Source organism: Oncorhynchus tshawytscha, linkage group LG04 (assembly GCF_018296145.1).
Source record: "Oncorhynchus tshawytscha isolate Ot180627B linkage group LG04, Otsh_v2.0, whole genome shotgun sequence".
In the NCBI taxonomy this organism is placed as follows: domain Eukaryota; kingdom Metazoa; phylum Chordata; class Actinopteri; order Salmoniformes; family Salmonidae; genus Oncorhynchus; species Oncorhynchus tshawytscha.
The window spans coordinates 17,179,414-17,203,636 of NC_056432.1; the positions used below are offsets into that span (position 1 = coordinate 17,179,414).

Below are 24,223 nucleotides of genomic sequence, written 5' to 3' on the forward strand. Positions count from 1 at the left end.
CTGCAGGGCAACACCCCCGCTGCCTGGGCTCATGAGCTCATGTTAAGGGCCAGCGCCAGCCAGGCCCTGCTATTGGGCCAGGATCAAACCCCCATCCGGCCATCTGGAGAGGAAGAAGAAACAGGACCGTACATTCTACATATTTTTTAACAGGGAAGACATATTGAGACCTAGGTCTCTTTTTCAAATGGGCCCTGTATAATACAACATAACTATACACATTATAAACAAAATACTGTATATATGCATATTTACATACACATTAAAATAAAAAAATCCAGTCATGGGAAGCACAAATAAAACATTACAAACCACCTGGAAATACAGCATTCCTCCCCACATAAGTCCCCAATCAATACTTTAAATTGCCCAAACGGCACCAGAACATCAAGATGAAATGTATTTGGTATTTTGTTCCAGCAATATGGTGCATTAAAACTAAAAGCAGATTTACCTAGCTCGGTGGAGACCTTAGGAACCTCAAGAGTTAACCAATCCTATGAACAGGTTAGGCAACACAGGTGTATATACTTCAATAGCAAAGTTATATAAGACAGAAGTTTATGAAGTAGGGCCTTGTAAACACGAAGGAAGTAATGCAGAGATCTGTGGGTCTTTTAGCGAAGTCCAGCCAACCTTTTGATACAGGATGCAGTAATGAGTATCAAAACTGTGACCTGTAACAAAACAAAGAGCATATGGTACTGTAGATGGCATCCAAGGGATTAAGAATAGTAGAAGCTGCACTTAAATAATATCACCATAATCAAGAACAAATAAAAAGGTTGACTGAGAATGTGATTCCTACTACTTAGAGAAGGGCACGCTCTGTTTCTGTAGAAAAAGTCTACTTTAAATCTTAGCTTCTTAACCAGCTCATCTATATAATTTTTAAAACGTCAAATCCATATAAATCGAAATGCATAAGTATTTATATGCGGGAACACATTCAATTGGAGAACCATCTAATGAGTGAACATGTAGACAATCTGAAACATTCTTACGAGAGTTTAAAAACAACGTGTATTTGGTTTTGCCCCTATTAAGCACAAGTTTTAAATCAGCAAGGGATTCCTGCATAGCTATAAAATCTGACAGTAGTTTTGACACAGAACGGATCTTGGCATGGCACCAGCCCTACGCACGGTGTCCCCGGTTCGCCAGCACAGCCCAGTGCGGTCTGTTCCACCTGGCCGCACTGGCCTGGCTACGGGGAGTATCCAGCCAGGTAAGGTTGTGCAGGATCGGTGCTCAAGACCTCCAGTGCGCCTCCACGGTCTGGTCTATCCGGTGCCTCCTCCACGCACAAGGCCTCCGGTGGCAGCCCCACGCACCAGGCTGTCTCTCCGTCTCCTTCCTCCAGGTGCTCCCGTCTGTCCAGCGCTGCCAGAATCTCCCTCCTGTCCAGCGCTGCCAGAGTCTCCCTCCTGTCCAGCGCTGCCAGAGTCTCCCTCCTGTCCAGCGCTGCCAGAGTCTCCCTCCTGTCCAGCACTGACAGAGCCGCCCGTCTGTCCTGAGCTGCCAGAGCCGCCCGTCTGTCCTGAGCTGCCAGAGCCGCCCGTCTGTCCTGACATGCCAGAGCCGCCCGTCTGTCCTGAGCTGCCTGAGCTGCCAGAGCCGTCCGTCTGTCCTGAGCTGCCAGAGCCGCCCGTCTGTCCTGAGCTGCCAGAGCCTCCCGTCTGTCCTGAGCTGCCAGAGCCTCCCGTCTGTCCTGAGCTGCCAGAGCCGCCCGCCAGTCAGGAGCTGCCAGAGCCGTCCGGCAGTCAGGAGCTGCCGGAGTCGCCCGGCGCTGTCGTAGTCACCCTTCACGCCGGAGCTGCTGAAGTCTCCCGCCTGTCTGGCGCTGCCGGAATCTCCCGCCCGTCCGGTGCTGCCGGAATCTCCCGTCCATTCGGGGCCCGCTGCTAGGGTCCCCAGTCCGAGGTCGGCGGCGAGGGTCACCGCTCTAAAGGCGCCACTGAGGCAAGGAAAGAAGCATGCAAAGACTATGGTGGAGTGGGGTCCACGTCCCACACCAGAGCCGCCACCGCGGACAGACGCCCACCCAGACCCTCCCATATAGGTTCAGGTTTGCGGCCGGAGTCCGCACCTTTGGGGGGGTACTGTCATGTTCTGACCTTAGTTCTTTTGCTATGTCTTTGTTTTAGTATGGTCAGGGCGTGAGTTGGGTGGGTAGTCTATGTTTGTTTTTCTATGTTGTGGTTTTGTGTTTGGCCTGGTATGGTATGGTTCTCAATCAGAGGCAGGTGTAGTTCGTTGTCTCTGATTGAGAATCATACTTAGGTAGCCTTTTCCCACCTGTGTAGGGTGGGTGATTGTTTTCAGTTATGTGTATGTCAACTTACAGAACTGTTTCGTTTCACTCTCCTTTTGTTATTCTGTTTAGTGTTCTCTGTTTAATAAATATAATGATGAACACTTACCACGCTGCGCTTTGGTCCTCACCTCATTCCAACGACGAGCGTTACAATAATAGTATCAGTACATCTTTATGTACTTAAAAAAAGCAGATTTAAATTCATCAATCATGATGGCCTGAGTTCAATCACTAAGATAATCATAAAACCATGAACAGGTGTCAGAGCTCAGGCCTATTGAGGACAACTTATTCAATAAAATAACCTGATCAACAGCATCAAAAGCTTTTGACAGGTCCACAAATAAAGCAGAACATTTAATTTTAGTGTCTAAAGCATGGACAAGATCATTAACTGGTTGCTCTATGAGTGCTATGCTCAGGCATAAACCCTGATTAGTTTACATTCAAAATACATTTCTAAAATAAAAAATAGCAAAGAACTGTGATGGAAATGTTATACTTGTGCTTTTCTAATAACTAATTTCTGTGTTCTATTCATGTGCTGTTCTAATAACAAATGTCTGTTTTCATGCAAGTGACTGATTGAACGAATCCTCACTTATCAGTATCTGCAATTTGGTAGTACGCCCAGACCTTGTTTGGAGAACGAAAGACATCTCAGTTTCACAGTCTCAGCTTAGAGAGAAGAAGCTTTGTGAGGTATTGGTCAGTCACATGAATGAAGCAAATATGAATGATTAATTAATTATGAATAAGCTAATTCATGCAAATATGACTTGTCAGTATATAAGGGAACTAACAGGACTGCCCCATTAGAGCTCCTGACAGATGTTCATCAAGCTTCTTGGAACATCTCCAGCGTGCTGACAATAAACAATGATTCATTTAAGATTGACTTCGAGTGTCCCTGTGTAAGAATTTCCACAACAGTACATTTACCAACGATTCAAGAATCTTAGCTAGACAAGGAAGCCTTGAAATAGGTAGATAATGATTAAGATCACTACTATCCCTGTCCTTATGGAGTGGCAGAACAAGAACTGATTTCTGTACTTTTGGAATATTTCCTGATAACAATGTTAAATAAAAAAATCTAGGTACTTAAGCAGACCAGGATCCAATTGGTCAGCCCCTGTGGATTTCTTGTTGTCTATTGCTAGTAAAGCATCCAGGACTTTTTTCTTCTGTAAATAGCCTAAAAGAAAAGCTTTGACTATCATTTCTCTGAACATTCACCAAATTTCCCCTATCAGTATCCAGAACAATATCATTGTGAATAGGCTTAGAAGTTATTTCAAAGAGACAGTCCGCTGAAATAAAATGGTAATTAAATGCATCAATGATGTAATTTTTCCCTTAATGAGGCCAATGTCTGAATACATTTTTTTGTGGCAGAGAGGAAGCAGACCCGTCAGGGATGTGACAGTTTTCCAGAATTTAGCCAGGTTCCCATTACAATCCAAAAGAGTGGTTACATAATGCTCCCGAGTGGCACAACATTTTAAGGCACTGCATCTCAGTGCAAGAGTGTCACTACAGTCCCTGGTTCAAATCCAGGCTGTATCATATCCGGCTGTGATTGGGCGGCGCACAATTTGCCCAGCATTGTCTGGGTTTAGCTGGGGTAGGCCGTCATTGAAAATAAGAATTTGTTCTTAACTGACTTGCCTAGTTAAATAAAGGTTAAATAAATAAATAAAACATAATAATCAGATTTAGCCTTTCTGCTTTGTCTTACACAATCATTCCTCAGTTGCTTAAACAATTGCCAGTCTGTGCCTAAGTCTATGTTCCTGGCCTTGACCCAAGCATCATCTCTTTTATGAATGACTTCTGATAATTCCGGAGTGTACCAGGCATTCGATCTACCTTCAAACCTTACTTTTATGAAGGGAGCATGATTATCCACAATAGTATTGAAGACAAAGCTAAATCAGGCTCAAAACTAAATCAAGTTCAGGGTTCGCTGAAATACAATCAAGGTCACTAAAGTAAAGATAATGTGAAAAAAAGCTTGTTCACTTACGTTTTAAAGTTCCTGTTTGTGATGACACGAGGCTTACATTTTTTGTATTCTCACATCTCTGTCACGCCCTGACCATAGAGAGCTGTTTATTCTCTATGTTGGTTGGGTCCCACCACAACAGGACCAAGCAGTGTGCTCGGGAGGAGATGGCATCCTGGTCTTTGAAGGAGATCAGGGAGAGAATAGCCTGGACTTGGGAAGTAATAATGGCAGGAGACAAGAGCCTGCCATGGAAGTAGGTGGAAGCAGCGAAGGAGGGACAGTGACGAAGTCAGGGAGGAAGGCCACAGAAACCCCAATAAAAGAATTGGGGGAGGCACATGGAGCAGTCGGCGGAGCCGAGGAGTGAACCAGAGCCAGTCTGGCAGAAGAAGAAGAATTTGGGGGAGAGAGAAATGGGAGAGTTGTTGAGTTGGTGGAGGATGCACAGAATTAAGGAACATGTTGTCAGTTTGGTGCCACCTGAGTCAGCTCCCCGTACTCGTCCTGAGAAGTTTGTTAAAGTTCTGGAACAATTGATGCCAGCAATACACACCAGGTCTCCAATGCACCTTCACAAACCAGTATGTCCTGTGCCAGCTCCTCGCACTCTCCCTCAAGTGCGCTTTCCCAGTCAGGTCCGTCCTGTTCCTGCTCCTCGCATTCGCCCTTAGGTGCGTGTCACCAGCCGGGTGCCACCTGTACCGGTCCCAAGCATCAGGCCTCCAGTGCTCCTCCACAGTCCAGTACGTCCTGTGCCTCCTCCCCGCACTCGCCCTGAGGTGCGTGTCATCAGCCCGGTACCACCAGTGCCGGCCCCACATACTAAGCTTCCGGCGACAGGTCCCAGTCCAGAGCTTCTGGCGACAGTTCCCAGTCCAGAGCTTCCGGTGACAGTTCCCAGTCCAGAGCTTCCAGCGACGTTTCACAGTCCAGAGCCTCCAGCGACGGTGTGCGGTCCAGAGCCACCAGCTATGGTCTGCGGTCCAGAGCCTCCAGCGGGGATTCCCAGTCCGGAGCCCTCGGCCATGATCTACGGTCCGGTGCCTCCGGCGACGATCCACGGTCTGGTTCCTCCGGCGACGATCCACGGTCCGGGGCCCCCGGCGGGGATCCACGGTCCGGAGCATCCGGCGACGCGCCCCGCACCGGAGCCGCCTCTGATGGTAGATGCCCACCCGGACCCTCCCCTATTGAGTCAGGTTTTGCGTCCAGACCTTTGGGGAGGGGGTACTGTCACGCCCTGACCATAGAGAGCTGTTTATTCTCTATGTTGGTTGGGTCGGGGTGTGATTTAGGGTGGGTTATCTAGGGGAATTGTATTTCTATGGTGGCCTGATATGGTTCCTAATCAGAGGCAGCTGTTTATCGTTGTCTCTGATTGGGGATCATATTTAGGTAGCCATTTCCCCCATTGTGATTTGTGGGATCTTGACTATGTTTGTGTGTAGTTGCTTTCTGCACTGCATGTAGCTTCACGTTTCATTTTTTCGCTTTATTATTTTTTGTGCTTTAAGTTTCTCTTCTAAATGAAAGGATGGAAACATACCACGCTGCATCTTGGTCCACTCCTTATATCGATCGTGACAATCTCTAACACAAACAACTGGGAAAAGGTCACTAATGTCTTGGGCGAAGACACCAGTTGAAACATATTTCTTTGGTGTATTCATGAACACAAGCTCAGAGTTTACTTTGAAGGATCTTTAGGGTTCGGCTGTGTATGCTTAGTCATCATCTGGGTTAGGTTTAGTTCATTACAAATGTATTTTAGATTGTCTGAAGAATGCATTTCTTCATAATTTAAGTCACCCAGGATCATTTCTGATTTAGTAAAATAAGACAACTAGTTAACTCCTCGAGTACACAAAGATTAGCAGAGGGAGGTTGGTCGACCACTACAACAGTTATGGATACATTTTTCTCCAGACAAAAGGCTTAAATATGGTAGCAAAACATTTCAGTAAAGAGACAGCAAAATATATTTTTTGAAGAATAATCAGTCTACCCTGTCTGTCAGCTCTAAACACATTATAACCCTCAATATTAATATCAGAATCCAGAATGTCCCCAGAGGTCCAAGTTTCCGTCAGTACCAGAGTGTCTGGATTCGTCTGCATAGCCCAAATCTTGATGTAATCCAGTTTAGGAAGTAAAATCCTGATGTTCAGATGCATCAACCCAAGTCCTTAACGATTTTTTAAAAAGTCACATGGAGTCTCCAACTCAATCAAGCCACTGTACGTTCAATAGGCGGTTGCAGACCCTGTTTGATGGTTGATATTGATATAGTTGGTATGGCTATAAGATTGCATAGAACTACACCATTTGGTATATCTATCCCTATTAGTATTAGAGGAAGGAAAAGACATTTGAATGACTTTTCCAATGACTTTTCTAAAGTTAGCACCAAAGGGCCTGAGGCCCCAGCCTGAGGCCCCAGGCCCCAGCCAGTCAATATGAGGAACTCTCAGTGTAACCAATGATAGAATGTTATAAACTGACTTACATGGGCTTTGGTTGCTATTGTTCAACAGCCCAAGGCCTCTATGTGATTTGGAAACCGATGGAGAATTAAAGTTGTTGGAATTCACATTTGAACTAAAAGCACTGGGTGAGCAGGCCACCGTGGGCTCCTATTTTGAGCTAACAATAGCAGATCTAAGAGTGGAGTTCAAACGAATAGGTACAAGATTACAACTGACGACACCCCTGGCAGTATAGACAACAGTATGACGCTAACGCTTAGAGAGGATGGGAAGTATTACCTGAGCGGGTTTGGTCTGTCACTGTGTCAATATCTTAACGCGGCCTTGAAAAGGTGAAGAGAGGGTTCAGGCTCCTAGATGGTTTGGGTGGAGTCCAATATCTCTGTAGAGCATCTTTTGTTTCCAAAAAGTGCAGAAATGGTCAATAACAGTTATGCCAACTGAGTGGCAGTAATCTTTAAGCCAGATATGAAGTGCTGCAGAACCTTTCATAACCACAATCCAGCGACAGCACGGGACCAGAGATAATAGGCTGATTTTCAGAGCCTTTCAGAGTGTTGATCAGCCCAATAAAGTCCTGTTTCATTCGCTCTGATTGACCCTTTTTGATGTAATTTGATCCCAGATGCACTACGACAGCAGCAGCCCTGGGATGCAGGATCGATAACCGAAGCATCCGTCAGCTCCTCATAAATCATCCTTCTCCTTTATTCTCCAAAGGGGGTGGGGAGGAGGGGCCGGGATGGGAAGGTGGTTGGTAGGATGGGAAGAGGGAGTGAGATGGGAGGGGAGAGGTGGCCCCGGCCAGGCCACACTACTGCTACCATGCATGGGTTGAAGTCATGTGATGTTAGTTGCAATTTCAAACACAGACTTAGAAACAGTGTTTTTAATCCGCCTAATATAAAGACAATCACAGCCTGTAAACAGCTGAATGTTTATTACCGTTGGTGAGCCAGAGACGCCAGCTCCACCTTTCAATAAGAAACACGCAAAAAAAGGTTTGCATTTGCCGGAAATTAGAAATTCCGCATTTAGGTGAGTAAATAACAGCAAGTGCTAAACAAATATGGATAGACAGATCAAAGGCTGGCGTAGAGTCAGGTGCCCCGCTCGCTCACAGCTGGGAGCTGCCGTTAATGGGAGCTTTATTTAATTCCTCAACGTCTCTCTGGAGAATTGCCGGGCGTCCACTCCCACTGCCTCATGATGACTTGCTTAATCCCAAATAAGAATGGATAGCGAGGACACAGGGACAAATGGTGCCTTCCGATTCACCCTCCTGCACAGAGGGGGCCACAACCATCATTATTACAGCTGTTAACACTCACTTCTTTCCCTAGTGGGGCTGTCCATGCATAGAAAGACGAGTACAATAGAGAAGGACAGAAACACTCAAATGTATAAATGTACAATCACTTTTTCAAATAAAATCAAATTGCATTTGTCACATGCTTCGTAAACAACAGTTAAATGCTTACTTACAGGTCCTTTTTCAACAATGCAGAGTTAAAGATAACCTACTACTCAGCCGGCACAACTAGGCTCATAACCACCATGATGCATTTATAGAGTGGGCTACACTTGACTATTGTGATGGTCGATGAATCTGAGAGGATAAAAGTAATTGCATGACTTCATTCTGTATATCAGTATTGGTTGTTTAGGAGGAACATTGTACTGCTACTCATATTGATTTTCAGCAATACAGGTTGTCTCCATGGGCCTTGAAGAGGATATGTAGAATTGGCTTTAACCCTCCTGGTGTGTTCTGGTCGAATTGGACCGATTTACAAGTTCTCTCTGAAAAATGTAGTTCATTTGATCTGATTGTCATAAGGTTCCATGACTTTGTCCACACAGGGCATCTGAACACAGAAAACACATAAAATTTGGGGTGTTTTATTTAACTTTTGTACACCTGTGGTGTTCTCGATCAAAAATGACCGGTCATTAGAAATTAATGGGTGAGACTACAATTAGTGTATAAAATTGAGTTCAGGCACATGCCCATTCATCAGATGGATACACGTCCTCTACCAGACCCATATATGCATGTGTGTTTGACACACACACACACACACACACACACACACACACACACACACACACACACACACACACACACACACACACACACACACACACACACACACACACACACACACACACACCTCACTCCCCTTCTTGGCTTCCATGGCAACCCCCACAGGAATCTTTCCTCAGTAGACTCTTTCCCCCATGGGAACCACACCTGTTGGCATTCTCACAAACAATCGCAACATTGTTTCAATAATATATCAAACTTTTCTCACAGCTCTTTTTTGAGGCCTTGCTCACAATTCATTCTGTGGCAGCACAATGACCATACAATATACTATATGTCAGGCTCTTGATCATATCTTTGATCATGACACTGGTGAGGAGGAGAGAGTCCTTTGACACAAAGTTGTCTGTGATAAATAGCAGAATATGTTTCATCTGAGTGTTTGTTATAATCAAAATAATCCATGCATTATGTTTTTTTTAAACTCAAAAACGAGTTGTATGAGCTCAGGTCAATAAGGCCTACAGGCCATAAATAGCAAATAGAAGTTCAAAACTTGCAATGTTCACAAGAACTTAAGTTGATAAAGTGATCTAACACAACATTAGGTGATAATTTATGGATTATTATGGATTTATAATCAGCTATAATGGGGCGGTCATTTTGGACCGGGAACACAGAATTAATTAACATGAAACAAACACAATAGGAGGGTTAAACAGGCTTTTCTGCTTTGGTTCAGATCTGTGCCTGGGACCAGAAGGACTCTGACCTCCACTAATGATAACCTGCTCAGGGTTTTCACAACAGCTCTCCACTGGAGGTAACATTTCACCTGACTAACAGTGAAACTAACAGCCCCTGTACATTCTTATAGAGGTTCTGAGGCACAGCTGCTTTAGAATGCTGCTAGCCCCTTGCCAGGGAAAATGTCTGAGAGAGGCAGTCATACAGAGTTCATTGCTCCACATGCTTTTTGCATTTTCTCTCTTTTCTCTTTCACTGTGCTCTGAGGAACGTCTGATATGAGAAGAAAACAAATCTCTGCTGTTTCCAGCTAATACCCGTGAGAGCACTGGATCCCAACGCAACCCGGAGGAATGGACATCTACAGGAGACTTTTTCTCCATATTTTTCACTGTTGCCCCTACTGGAGAATTTTGCGATTTAAGTGTTGGTGAGTGCCAGCACGGACCAGGGAGACACCACCTCATGAAGGGAGCAGCAGCCCTTCTACAACATCAAGCTGCTGGCTCTTTTACTACCAATTGCCAACGACCTTGAAAGCTTTGGCATGGACAGCTCCTTTAAATTATTCACACAGGATGCAAAAAAAAAAAAACTTCTACTGCACTCCCAACCAGCAAGGGCGGAAGTCAAATGCAAAGCGCAGCTCCTTTTCCTGAAGGGATATGCAGATAGGCAGAGATATACTGTAGATACATTAGTGTAAGTGAGAAGTGTAGACAAAGTGGAGCTTTAGAAAGGGAGACGGCTTCAAATTTCCAAGAGCACACCAAAATAGCACACGGGGAAAATAAAAGGGTCCGTCCTTGCATAATTAATTTGTGGGCTCCGTGGGTTGAGTCTCAGTGGGATTCTGCCAATTATGAGTGTTTTGAAAGCACCCGCAGTGCAACTGTCCACAGCAGGGACAGTTAGGGACTGGATCCCCTGCACTTCTCCCACTATACATTGTAGTGGAGGCTCCTCAGAGGAGGAAGGGGAGGACCATCCTCCTCAGTGAATTTCCTAAAAATGTAAATTGTAAAAAAGTTAAGTTATCCTCTTTAGATAAAACTATACTAAATATAGTCACTCACTATTTTGCAAAGAAGGTCTACAGTAGCCTCAACAGCACTCTGTAAGGTAGTAAGTACCATGGTGTAGCCAGAGGACAGATAGCTTTCGTCCTTCTTTGCGTACATTGACTTCAATACAAAACCTAGGAGGCTCGTGGTTCTCACCCCCTTCCATAGACTTACACAGTAATTAAGACAACTTCCGGAGGACGTCCTCAAGCCTATCAGAGCTCTTGCAGCATGAACTGACATGTTGTCCACCCAATCAAAGGATAAGATAATTAATCTAGTACTGAAAGCATAAACTACAGCTAACTAACACTGCAATAAAATGTGGTGAGTAGCTGTCTCAAAAGAGAGTGAAAGTTGAACAGTTTTGAACAAATTAATTTCTTCCAAAATAAAGGAGAAGCCTACTGAAACACCCTGCTCAAACAGAGGGGTACTATGTTAGCTAGCTGGCTATGACTTTCCAACACAAAACTGGAACTCTTCCAAGTCAAGATAAGCTTTTGGTATTATTAATTTATTGCACCCTGGGCCCACCGGTGTAACTGCTTACGGACTGTACACTAACGTTACTGCATGATTGTAGCGGGTTTACAAACACACTAGTTCTATTAGCTATGCTGACTATGACGTTACTTTAGATAATATGGTGACAAAGATGTAGGCTGTTTGTAGAGGTTTGGCTTGGCTGTTATGAGAGTGAACTGTTTACGTGGGATCAGGGGTGTATTCATTCTGCCGATTCTGTTGAAAAACATTTCTTAAACGGAAGAAAACTCAAATTTGTCTCTCGACCTGTGTTCACCTATGTTGTAAATTTTATTTTCATAGGCTCTGTCGTAGCAACCTCATGATGGGTATAAGGAAAACTTTACTATCATGTGGTAGCCTAAACCTATCGCTGTTACATTAAACTGGGTGAATGGAATATGAATGAGGGTCATCCAATATGCTGTTATAGAAATGAGGCCATGCTCATGACAAAAAATATCGTCCTCCCTCATCTTAAAACAGCACTGACCACCACTGACACACCGTGTGTAGAAGCACATCTAGCTTTTAGCCAAAAAGCGACATTTGGTTTGGGGGTCCCCCACCGGGTGGGCAAAATGTTTATTGAAAATATTGCAGTTTTGAAGCTAATTTCCTGCAATTCTACAGATTTTGTCAATACTTACACCATATTCATATGATATCAGGGCTACTGAGCACATGCCCTGCATGCCTGGTCAGTAATTTGGTGATGATTACTACAAGATTTAGATTGCTTGGTAAGGTAGTCTAGCCAGCTATCTAAAAATGTTTAGCTGACATGGGTTAATTGGGTAACTGTCAGTGGAAAACTGCTGATGCGCTGCGAAATTTTGAAATTGCATATTGTGTACATTTTAAACTCTCAACGGTAAGTTGAGTTCCTAAACTCCTAGCGGCCACGGGGCCCTATGCACAATGCGTAGTCTGCATATAGGCAGAAACGCTTCTGACCCGGTGTATCTGTATCTGTGCAATTTATATCTACAGCAAATGAAGAGAGTAAAAATCTATACGGCAAAGTAATTATTGTCATTGTAAATGATTTGACACACACTATCTGAGATAATATTCTGAGAACCATATGTGTCTTAGAGCTTGGTGAGAGCGTGATTGTCCTATGGTTATTTTGCATACAACCTTTCCACAACTTTCTGGGAATGGTTAAGTTTAGTTTATTAGGACCCCCATTAGCTTTTGCACATGCAGCAGTTACTCTTCCTGGGGTACACATATAACATACTAATACATGACAACGTACAGAACATATATAGACAAGAACAACATAAGGTATTACATTCAATTCTAAATAAAAAATATATATTTTATTTATTTACATAAGTATTCAGACCCTTTGCTATGAGACTCAAAATTGGGCTCAGGTGCATCCTGTTTCCATTGATCATCCTTGAGATATTTCTACAACTTGATTGGAGTCCACCTGTGGTAAATGCAATTGTTTAGACGATTTAGAAAGGCACACACCTGTCTATATAAGGTCCCAAAGTTGAAAGTGCATGTCAGAGCAAAAACCAAGCCATGAGGTCGAAGGAATTGTCCGTAGAGCTCTGAGACAGGATTGTGTCGAGGCACTGATCTGGGGAAGGGTACCAAAAACTTTCTACAGCATTGAAGGTCCCCAAGAACACAGTGGCCTCCATCATTCTTAAATGGAAGAAGTTTGGACCACCACTCTGGACTCTTCCTAGAGCTGGCTGCCCAGCCAAACTGAGCAATCAGGGGAGAAGGGCCTCGGTCAGGAAGGTGATCAAGAACCCGATTGTCACTCTGACAGAGCTCTAGAGTTCCCCTGTAGAAATGGGGGAAACTTCAAGAAGGACAACCATCTCCACAGCACTCCACCAATCAGGCCACCATGGTAGAGTGGCCCGACTGAAGCCACTCCTAGGTAAAAGGCACATGACAGCCCGCATAGAGTTGGCCAAAAAGCATTTAAAGACTTTCAGACCATGAGGAACAAAATTCTCTGGTCTGATGAATCAAGATTGAACTCTTTGGCCTGAATGCCAAGTGTTACTTCTAGAGGAAACCTGGCATCATCCCTACAGTGAAGCATGGTGGTGGCAGCATCATGCTGTGGGAATGTTTTTCAGCGGCAGGGACTGAGAGACTAGTCAGGATAGAGGCAAAGATTAACGGAGCAAAGTACAGAGAGCTCCTTGTTGAAAACCTGCTCAAGACCTTCCAACAGGACAATGACCCTAAGCATACAGCCAAGACAATGCAGGAGTGGCTTCAGGACAAATCTCTGAATGTCCGTAGCTAACAAATTGTCAGCCAACATAACGTGTAAGCTAACTTACTTGAAAAGTCATTACTTTATTACATTGCTCAACATTTTCTTAACATTTGTCATAATTAGTTAAAGCAATGAATTTGTATCCGCTCTCGTTGGACTTCGGCTGCCATTTTTTTTTTCAGATTTGCCATTTTCTTCAAATCTGAAAACGATGTGAAGCCGTGCCCATTTTCGGAAGAATTGCATTATGGGACCTAAAAGCACAGAAATAGTGTCCACTGCTTGTATACTTCGTATTTTGGCGAATGTAGTACAACATCCGGGAACTTTTGGCATACTCACTATATCCATAATATGACCAATATGCACCTGTTCACCTGTTCTGGGAACAAACATTTTTAGGTTCCAGGGAGGTTCTGAGAATACTCAATTTACATCACAAATAGTATGGTTAGTATGAGTATTTGAGCACAGCTCATGAGTTCAAAACAGTTAACCTAATCTAGCAGTGTTATCAAAAGTCTTATTGAAACATTATTCAGAAACCTCAAATAACCTATCATTTCCATTCTCAAAGCGTAAAAAAATAAAATAAACTCCCAGTAAAAAGTTAAAGGAACAATAGTAAAATGTTCTCAGAACCTCCCTGCAACCTAAAAATGTATGTTCCCAGAACAGGTGAAATGTTCACTTGCATTCTCAGAGCGGTTAAACGGAACATTTTTAAAATGGTCAGGTATGTATGGCTTTGTTCCCAGAACCAATGGGAAACCAAAAACTTGCGCTCCCACAACTTCCAAAGAACCAAATGTGCTAGATGGGTAATGATAATGAACCGTATGCTCTCGATCATTAGAGGACGGATGGACAGGTTGGCTGGCCAGGGATCTCCTACTGTGATGGAGCTGCACCAAAAATAGTCCTCCTCATCATAGAATTGGGCAGATGAAAATTTGATGAGGGACAACGTACTGCTGAAATATTCTGTTTGCCTTCATAAGGACACCCTCTTTTGTTTGTGCCCCTGGCGGCATGGGATCCATGTAGGCTGCCATGATATTTACGCCTGAGGTGCTGCTGGCGTACAAGTAGGATCCCACACTTAGCAGCCTTTCAAAGATCCCATATCTGCAAACGTTGCTCGCTGCATAAAAACCAGACATTTCCAGCCTTTTCCTAAGAGACAAATTGTCCGCAGAGTAACCTTTGAAAAAACTGGCATCATTGGGGAAACAAACCACTCTTCACTTCAAATGATGCTTTACTCCCTCTATTAAACCTTTGTAAATTGACATTTCAATATTTCCCTCAACAAATAGAAACCTTTATCCACCTCTTGCTTAACATCTTACTTCAGCAATCTGGAAGATAGAGTTTTTGACAATAAACTACAGTGATAAAAGACCCAAAATGATCCTGCTGAGTGACAATTCAATTAGATTTTTTTTTAACCTTTATTGCAATGCAAAGCTAGTTAGAATATTACTTTTTTATTCACAAATTGACACACTAGAAGCTCATAGTGTCAAATGGCTGTTTCATCTCATTGGGTAATGATGCTCCAACAGTAACCAACCCCCCAAAAAGTCTGTTTTATTGTCACATACACCGGATAGCAGAGCAGGCGGACTGGGGAGAGCGAGCGTGGGAGAGAGTGTGCTGTTCTCCACTCATACAGAGCTTACTTCCTGAGATGACAGCATTAATTCCTCATGTTCCAACCCCCTGAAATGTTAATTTCATTAGCCGCATTAGGGTTGAACTGTAAGTGTTGGAGTACCAGACGGCGAGCAGTGTTTTCTATTTTCATAATTCATCTGCAACCCAAAGCTGACAACGACAGGGCAGAAAGCATGGACTGGTTAACTCTGTTATCATCCTAAGCCTGGGCCGAGCATCATTAGTCATACAATAAGCTACTCCCCTACAGGGAAACACAGAGAGAAAATAACTGTTGGAAAACTATGGTTCAGTACAGTATGTCTTGTGAACAGGCATACTGTACTGATATATTGTAGGCCTACTATACATTCAGTGGGAGCAGACAGCAATTCCTTAAAAGGCTTTCAAATGAAAGTTAGAAACAGACATAATAACACAATGCATTTCACATACATTTTCTAGAACGGTCCGTTTCGGCAGACATTCTTGAATATGTTGGGAATACCCAAGTGGCTGTATCACAACCGGCCGTGATTGGGAGTCCCATAGGGCGGCGCACAATTGGCCCAATGTCATCCGGGTTTGGCCGGGGTAGGCCGTCATTGTAAATAAGAATTTGTTCTTAACTGACTTGCCTAGTTAAATAAAGGTTAAATAAAAATATATTTTTTTCAATGTGCCTCGACAAAGCAACACAAAGTTCACAGAATCACAAAATCAAGTGCTGAGTCAGCGTGATTCCACAAAATGTTACTACACTCCATGCCACTGTGTGAGTGAGTGTGTGTGTGTGTGTGTGTGTGTGTGTGTGTGTGTGTGTGTGTGTGTGCTATTTCATGCCGTGCACAGGTGTCATCATGCCAGCCAGGTTTCTGCTCTATCGGCAGAATCCCTCAGACAAACAAACTGTATGTGCACTAACTAAGTGACTCCTTGCAGTTTCCTCCAGAAGCATATCATTATTGATAATCTTTTCAAAATGAACCTTTTCTCAACATACAGGTACAGGATTCGATGGCAGGTAGAAGAGGATGCTGTCGAGAGAGAAAGAAAGAGCTGAATCAGAACATCTTTAAAAGTAATGAAATGTACTGGCTGAGTACTGACGACACTCATTAACTGCTGAAGGACGTAGCAGAAAGATGAGGAAGACCAGGAAACAGAATCAGAATCTGATGAAGAGGACATCCCACTCAATTAACAGTCCTTTGGGTTTTGATTCAGTGCTTCCGACAAAACACACTGAACATTCCACTAATGATATGATATATGTTGTTGTATTTATTTATTTATTTATTTTTTATTTCACCTTTATTTAACCAGGTAGGCTAGTTGAGAACAAGTTCTCATTTACAACTGCGACCTGGCCAAGATAAAGCATAGCAGTGTGAACAGACAACACAGAGTTACACATGGAGTAAACAATTAACAAGTCAATAACACAGTAGAAAAAAAAAGATTAAAAAAAGAGAGTCTATAAACATTGTGCGCAAAAGGCATAAGGAGGTAGGCAAATAATTACAATTTTGCAGATTAACACTGGAGTGATAAATAATCAGATGGTCATGTACAGGTAGAGATACTGGTGTGCAAAAGAGCAGAAAAGTAAATAAATATAAACAGTATGGGGATGAGTTAGGTAAACTGGGTGGGCTATTTACCGATAGGTTAGCTGCTCAGATAGCAGATGTTTGAAGTTGGTGAGGGAGACAAAAGTCTCCAACTTCAGCGATTTTTGCAATTCGTTCCAGTCACAGGCAGCAGAGAACTGGAACGAAAGGCGGCCAAATGAGGTGTTGGCTTTAGGGATGATCAGTGAGATACACCTGCTGGAGTGAGTGCTACGGGTGGGTGTTGCCATCGTGACCAATGAACTGAGATAAGGCAGAGCTTTACCTAGCATGGACTTGTAGATGACCTGGAGCCAGGGGGTCTGGCGACGAATATGTAGCGAGGGCCAGCCGACTAGAGCATATAGGTCGCAGTAGTGGGTCGTTCGGAGGTTAGATAGCACAGTGTCCAAGGAAGTGCCGGAAGTATACAGAATGGTGTCGTCTGCGTAGAGGTGGATCAGGGAATCGCCCGCAGCAAGAGCAACATCATTGATATATACAGAGAAAAGGGTCGGCCTGAGAATTGAACCCTGTGGCACCCCCATAGAGACTGCCAGAGGACCGGACAACATGCCCTCCGATTTGACACACTGAACTCTGTCTGCAAAGTAGTTGGTGAACCAGGCAAGGCAGTCATTAGAAAAACCGAGGCTACTGAGTCTGCCCATAAGAATATGGTGATTGACAGAGTCGAAAGCCTTGGCCAGGTCGATGAAGACGGCTGCACAGTACTGTCTTTTATCGATGGCGGTTATGATATCGTTTAGTACCTTGAGCGTGGCTGAGGTGCACCCGTGACCGGCTCGGAAACCAGATTGCACAGCGGAGAAGGTACGGTGGGATTTGAGATGGTCAGTGACCTGTTTGTTGACTTGGCTTTCGAAGACCTTAGATAGGCAGGGCAGGATGGATATAGGTCTGTAACAGTTTGGGTCCAGGGTGTCTCCCCCTTTGAAGAGGGGGATGACTGCGGCAGCTTTCCAATCCTTGGGGATCTCAGACGATATGGAAGAGAGGTTGAACAGGCTGGTAATAGGGGTTGCGACAATGGCGGCGGATAGTTTCAGAAATAGAGGGTCCAGATTGTCAAGCCCAGCTGATTTGTACGGGTCCAGGTTTTGTAGCTCTTTCAGAACATCTGCTATCTGGATTTGGGTGAAGGAGAACCTGGAGAGGCTTGGCCGAGTAGCTGCGGGGGGGGGGCGGAGCTGTTGGCCAAGGTTGGAGTAGCCAGGAGGAAGGCATGGCCAGCCGTTGATAAATGCTTGTTGAAGTTTTCGATAATCATGGATTTATCAGTGGTGACCGTGTTACCTAGCCTCAGTGCAGTGGGCAGCTGGGAGGAGGTGCTCTTGTTCTCCATGGACTTCACAGTGTCCCAGAACTTTTTGGAGTTAGAGCTACAGGATGCAAATTTCTGCCTGAAGAAGCTGGCCTTTGCTTTCCTGACTGACTGCGTTTATTGGTTCCTGACTTCCCTGAACAGTTGCATATCACGGGGACTATTCGACTATTCGATGCTATTGCAGTCCGCCACAGTATTTACACTGACTGTACAAAACATTAAGAACACCTTCTTAATATTGAGTTGCGCCCCCTTTTGCCCCTCAGAACAGCCTCAATTCGTTGAGGCATGGACTCTACAAGGTGTTCGACAGCATTCCACATGGATGTTGACCCATGTTGACTCCAATGCTTCCCACAGTTGTGTCAAGTTAGCTGGATGTCCTTTGGGTGGTGGACCTTTGGGTGTTGAAAAGGTTGAGCGTAAAAACCCCAGCTGCGTTGCAGTTCTTGACACACTCAAACCGTTGTGCCTGGCACCTACTATCATACCCTGTTCAAAGGCACTTGAAGGGATACTTTGGGATTTTGGCAAAGAGTTATTTTATCTATTTCCCCAGAGTCAGGTGAACTTGTGGATACCATTTTTATTTCTCTGCATGCTAGCAGATACCCATAGACTTCCAGTCATTACGCTAACACTAGTTAGCATTGGCTTGCAAAACTACTCTTAACTTCCTTCATACTGTCAGACATAAAAATGGTATCCGACAGGTCATCGGACTGGAAGTAGATAAAGGGTCTCATTGCCCGAAGTATCCCTTAAATCTTTTTCTTGCCAATTCACCCTCTCGATGGCAAGCAAATGCTTTAAAATCCTTCTTTATCCTGTCTCCTCCCCTTCATCTACGCTGATTGAAGTGGATTTAACAAGTGACATCAATAAGGGATCATAGTTTTAACCTGGATTCAACTGGTCAGTCTATGACAATGTTTTTTACACTCAATGTAATTACTGGCTACACTCATCCCCTCATTAACTGCTGAAGGACATAGCAGAAAGATGAGGAAGACCAGAAAACAAAAGATTCTGATGAAGAGGACTTCACACTCAATTAACAGTTCTGTCAGTTACATACCAGTAATGATATATGTACGGTATATAATTACTTGTACAATGGAAGGGCAGGCATCCATTCCCTTGTGGCTTGCCGACTCCAGACAGGGCGCGACTGAGCATTTGACCTCGCCCTCACTGAAGCTAAGGCAAATTGCTGGATGTTTGACAGACAGCACTGATTGTGATGGCATAAGGATTTTTTTAGAAGCAAACTCACAAGTCTCATGAAAGTTGTTTAAGTGCCCTCTCCCCTCACTCCCAACCTGCAGTCATTACATTCATAATGTTTTTCCTCATACTACTGCTCCACAGCACACGACTCCGCTCTAGAAACACAAGCTGCTCCCAAAACTAGGCCAAGTCCTGCATCATGCACAACCGATTGCAGACCAAAGCAAAAAATTTACAGAAAGACTGTAGCCTATAGACACAGTAGCAGCAGCGCACTAACTTCATCCCTACCCTTGCCTTACCCAGGACAAGAAAGTTGTGCTGAGGTCACACTGACATTTGTTCTTCTGTGCTCTACAAAGATCTATCCAGAGTGTGCCTTCAGTTGAGTTCCAGATACACATGTCCTTTTTACCCCCACTCAAATAATGACCTTACAAGGACATAGGCAGGTAAAATAATGGTGTCAGAGACCAGCCCTTTGTCATAGTGACAGTTAAGGATATATCCCATAATACTTTTCACATCTGTGATTGGACAGGCCCATAAGGCTTAGAGGGTCACTGCTGTCACTGTCAGGTGTGACAGACTGTCATCTTAGGGAGACACTCTCTCTGGGCTCCTCGTAATATCAGCCACCCGGTCTTCTTCACAGCTCAAATCTCTCCACAGTCACAACACAGCACAGCAACACAAGCAATGGAGAAAAGCCACTCAGAGCTCCCTCCATGCTGTGCACAGGCCTGAGAGGACACTGTTTGACAACTATCTGGATGCCATGCCGACTGGACTGTCTGTGTGGATATAAATGATAGGCTAGAAAACTCTCTCCAATGGTAGAGTTCTTATTCCAACACTGCTAAACACAGTTAACAAAGTAATGCCTGTGTTCTGTATATTACTATATTATTAACAGCCATTGTGGGCTGGGGTGGTGCATGTTTAGAGGTGGTTGGATTGGGAGGATCTGGAGAGAAATATAGTGTCTGTCCTATTGGTCTCTCCCACAATCCACTTACTTTCTAAGAGTTTACCGTCTGGATACATGTTATTATTATAATTTTTTACATGGAGCTGTTTTCCAACGGGAGAGGAAGCAGGAGATTTAAAGTGCGAGAGGTCAAAATGTCACTGTCAGCTCTGCCTACAGGATCCTTGTGAAAAAAAAAATCATGTTAGCACGCAGAGGTATTCCTCCACACTTATAAAATCAGGTTGCCCATGTGTCTCCCTTGTCCCAGCCCAAGGAAATCCCCTGTTCCACAGTCCCTTAGTTAGACTGTGTGGAAGGAGGATCAGGCCTAACATTATACAGTATTACATTCTCACTACCTAGGTTTTGGAGAAGAAAAAAAATCACAGAAACCCAACAGGCAAAAGTTAGCGCCTGGAACCCTAACTTGAGACAAGCCTGTGAACTTCAAGCTTTTGTGGAAAATTATTAATTATAAACAGTTGTTAGTGTCAAGGTCCTTTTCCCCACTGTGACAGGTGCCGAAACAGGACCAAAGTTTACACAGACCACCTCAGAGCCCAGGCAGATAAAGACAGCATTAGTGGGGCCTCTGTCTGTCTGACACTTGGGTTTCTGCTGACAGCTTGACGTCTCCTATCATTGTGTATTAGAGGAAGGTGGGCGAGGAGGTCAGACAGATGATGGCTATGCCAATATATTACACCCAACAACTGGAGCCATCTGTCTCCAGAAACAAGATAATACTGTATGCACCAGGGTCACTCTCACACTAACCTAACGTAGCAGGCTTAAAAGATACACCTGAAACTAGATCCCCTACTTATTGGTCTTGACAGGAAGAAAAATAAATAAAAACCTCCCCCGACAGTTTTATCTTCTGTGCTGTTCAACCAATCCAGTAAATGTGGAGGAGGAGTTAAGATGGAGTGCTGCCTTGTTAACGTCCAAAAGTGGAAGTCGCATCACAGGCTCTCTTTCCATTTCCCCTCAAAACTGGAACATCTGGTTGTTTGGGACTGGACTCTCACCCCAATCCACCTATCAATGACAGCGTCCCTATTTCCACTCTTTATTTAATAGTTTCCTGATTGTCGCAATATGATTAATTTAGATATGTGTTTGTATAATACAAACCAAGGGTTTTCAAATGCCTTCTGGACACAAATAAGCTTCACACCATAAATATTTTGTAATGTTCTATTTGTAGACTACCCGGCCAGCTCAACTTCATCCACACCAGCTGGTGATTATTTAGATATTGCCGTATCAGGCTTGTGTGTGTGCGGTTTAGTCATTTTCTAAGCAGACAGATTATTTTCAGACTGTAGGATAATAATGATCCAGTGCATGCTGAGTGACCAGAGTGAAGGTCTGAGAATGGTTTCCTTCTTTTCTTCTTGTTCTATCCTTCTTTTAACAGGCACACGGACAGAATGGGAGAAACAGATATATCTGGTTTGCTCTAGTACGCTGTTTCTCAAAATAATATGTGCCATCTAAGGACAGGCAAGCTACGGTCCTTCCTCCTTGAGGCCACTTCAAACTAGCACTTTGAGGAATGAGGGAGGAGGATGGAGGGAGGGAGGAGAAGGAGCAGTGGGAGGAGAGGAGGAAGGGGAAGGTGAGGTGGAGGAAAAGGGGGGGTTGGAGAAGGAGGAGGGAGAGGAGAGAAGGGGAAGAGGAGGTGGAGGAGGAGGCGAAGAGGGAGATGAGGAGAGAAAAGGAGTAGGAAGAAGTGAAGAGGGAGGCGAGGAGAGAAAAGGGGGAGTAGGAGAAGGAGTCAGTTCCATCCCTGTACTGATGGGCCTGATGTCATTACAGAGCCCTGGGCCTCCTCCATCTGTGTGTGCAGTCCATTTAGGGAGGCACACACACACAGGCCATAAGCGAGGCCGTCCCATCCCCTTCATTTAAACACTGCAAGCGCTTCTCAATACTTAGGGATGATCAAAATATCCAAGAAGAATTTCCTGGTGGTTATTAGCTTAACATGTCCCTATTCCCTAATCATTATAAACCAGTGAACATCAGTCATGGGCTCTTTACCTTATCTCTCTGTGTCCATTTGACCGCTCAACTTCCCCTACCCCCATCCTCAACCGCCTTTAAAAACAATTTGCTCTTTGACGTACAGGAATAACTATTGACTGACAGCTTGTATTACAGGAGGTTTGGGCAATGCAATGATGCCCGGAGGGGCTAATTCATACATTTTTATCAATATTTATATTAGCAAAGGTTACTGATTTAGCACTAAGATTGGATTGCTATAGATTTCACTGTCAGTAGAAAGAGTGACCGTTTCTTTGACAGTATCAAGCCGGTTTGTGTTTCAGACAATTTCCTGCACAGCTCCTCATCAGAAACCAAGGCCGTGGCCACTCTTTCCTTCTGGACTATTGTATACAGTGTACACTGTACGGTATAACATTAGGACTGTGCATTTTACCATTTGACTACAAAAAAAAGACCCTTACTCAAATATCTTTGCAAGAGATATTGTCCAATGAGACAAAGAAAGGTAAGGGTGTGTGTATTTACCTGGCTGGTACATCTATGTTGGAGATGGCGTAGAAGTATTTGAGGAGGTTGTCTCTCTGGACGTAGGTTCCCCCCAAGGCCGGCTTCAGCAGCCTCAGTCTCAGGTTGGTGAAGGTGAAGAAGTCCCTCAGGCCCTTCATACTCTCCATGCGTGTGTACAGGCTGTCCATATTGAGCAGCTTGGGCCCTGCGAAGATAGCAAAGCGCGCCATCACCTCGAAGCGCAGCACCTTCTCGTTCTTGGAGCCCACCCAGCGAGAGTACTGCTCGGTACAGATGACCCGAGTCACGTTTGTCGCCGACAGGTCCTGCACCCGCTTGGCGGGCATGTCGAAGGCGTCCATGCAGTCGTCGGCGTAGAACTGGTAGGGCTGCCAGGTGCGCCCTTTGTCCAGGGACTTGTCCAGCACCATGATGGTGGGGCGGCCATACTCGAAAGTGACCTGGATGTCATCGGTCAGCTCCAAGCTCTTGTTCCAGGCCAGGGAGATGTTGGCCAGCAGGGGCTCCGGGTAGCGGCTCCATGTCACCGTCTGCCAGTAGGTGATGAGGCCACTGCTCTCACGGTCCTGCATCAGCTGGGGAGGGTGAGCCAGGTCCGGGTTGGAGGCGTCACATTCGTCACTACACAGGTACGGGTTCTCCTGAAAGAGGGAAAGACAACTGGTCAGTGTTGGAAAACACTGTTCTACTCTCTTCCCTTTAGAATATAGTAGACATTTACTATCTCACCATTTTATAACATTCTAAATCCATACTGAGTTTTTATTTCATCTAGCATAGTGTCTATATGAATTATACAATCTGAGAAAAAAGGGTTCCAAAAGCGTCTTTAGGCTGTTCCCATAAGACAACCCTTTTTGGTTCCAAGTAGAATCCTTTTGGGTTCTATGTAGAACCGTCTGTGGAAAGGCTTCTACATGGAGCCGAAAAGGGTTCTACCTAGAACCAAAATGGTTCTACCTAGAACCAAATAGGGTTCTTTAAATGGTTCTCCTATGGGGATAGCCAAAGAACCCTTTTAGGTTCTAGATAGCACCTTTTTTAAGTGTAGGAATGACCCCCTAAAGGTTCCCACAAGCTCACAAAGTACGCAACTGATGTTTTTGTAGTATTTATTGGTTCTTTGGAAGCCTTTGCTTATGAGAAACAAGTCAGATAAAATTAAAGTAACATTTGCATGATCTTATATAGTCTACACCCCCCCCCCCTAACAAAGAAACCTGAAACAACCTGGAAACAGATTTTCCAAAAAAATCTGGCCAACCTTTTTAATGGGTCCCCCTGGGACCATGTTTGTGTGTTTGTCCCAACATGTTAACACACTCAGCATATGTCTCCATTAAACACTTTGTAGGCTGTGTTTGGTGGATATCCATCTGGGAATTGCCCT

General features: G+C 44.3%; 1 protein-coding gene across 2 annotated transcripts in view; it reads right to left on the reverse strand.

Annotated features, from left to right (window-relative positions):
* LOC112248222 (netrin-G2-like) overlaps window positions 1-24,223 on the reverse strand; it is a 65,974-nt gene that overhangs the window by 28,838 nt on the left and 12,913 nt on the right. For both annotated transcript variants that reach the window (XM_042320381.1, XM_042320382.1), the window contains exon 3: window positions 22,831-23,474. In XM_042320381.1, coding sequence (XP_042176315.1) covers window positions 22,831-23,474 — 644 coding nt within the window. The remainder of the gene's footprint in view (window positions 1-22,830; window positions 23,475-24,223) is intronic.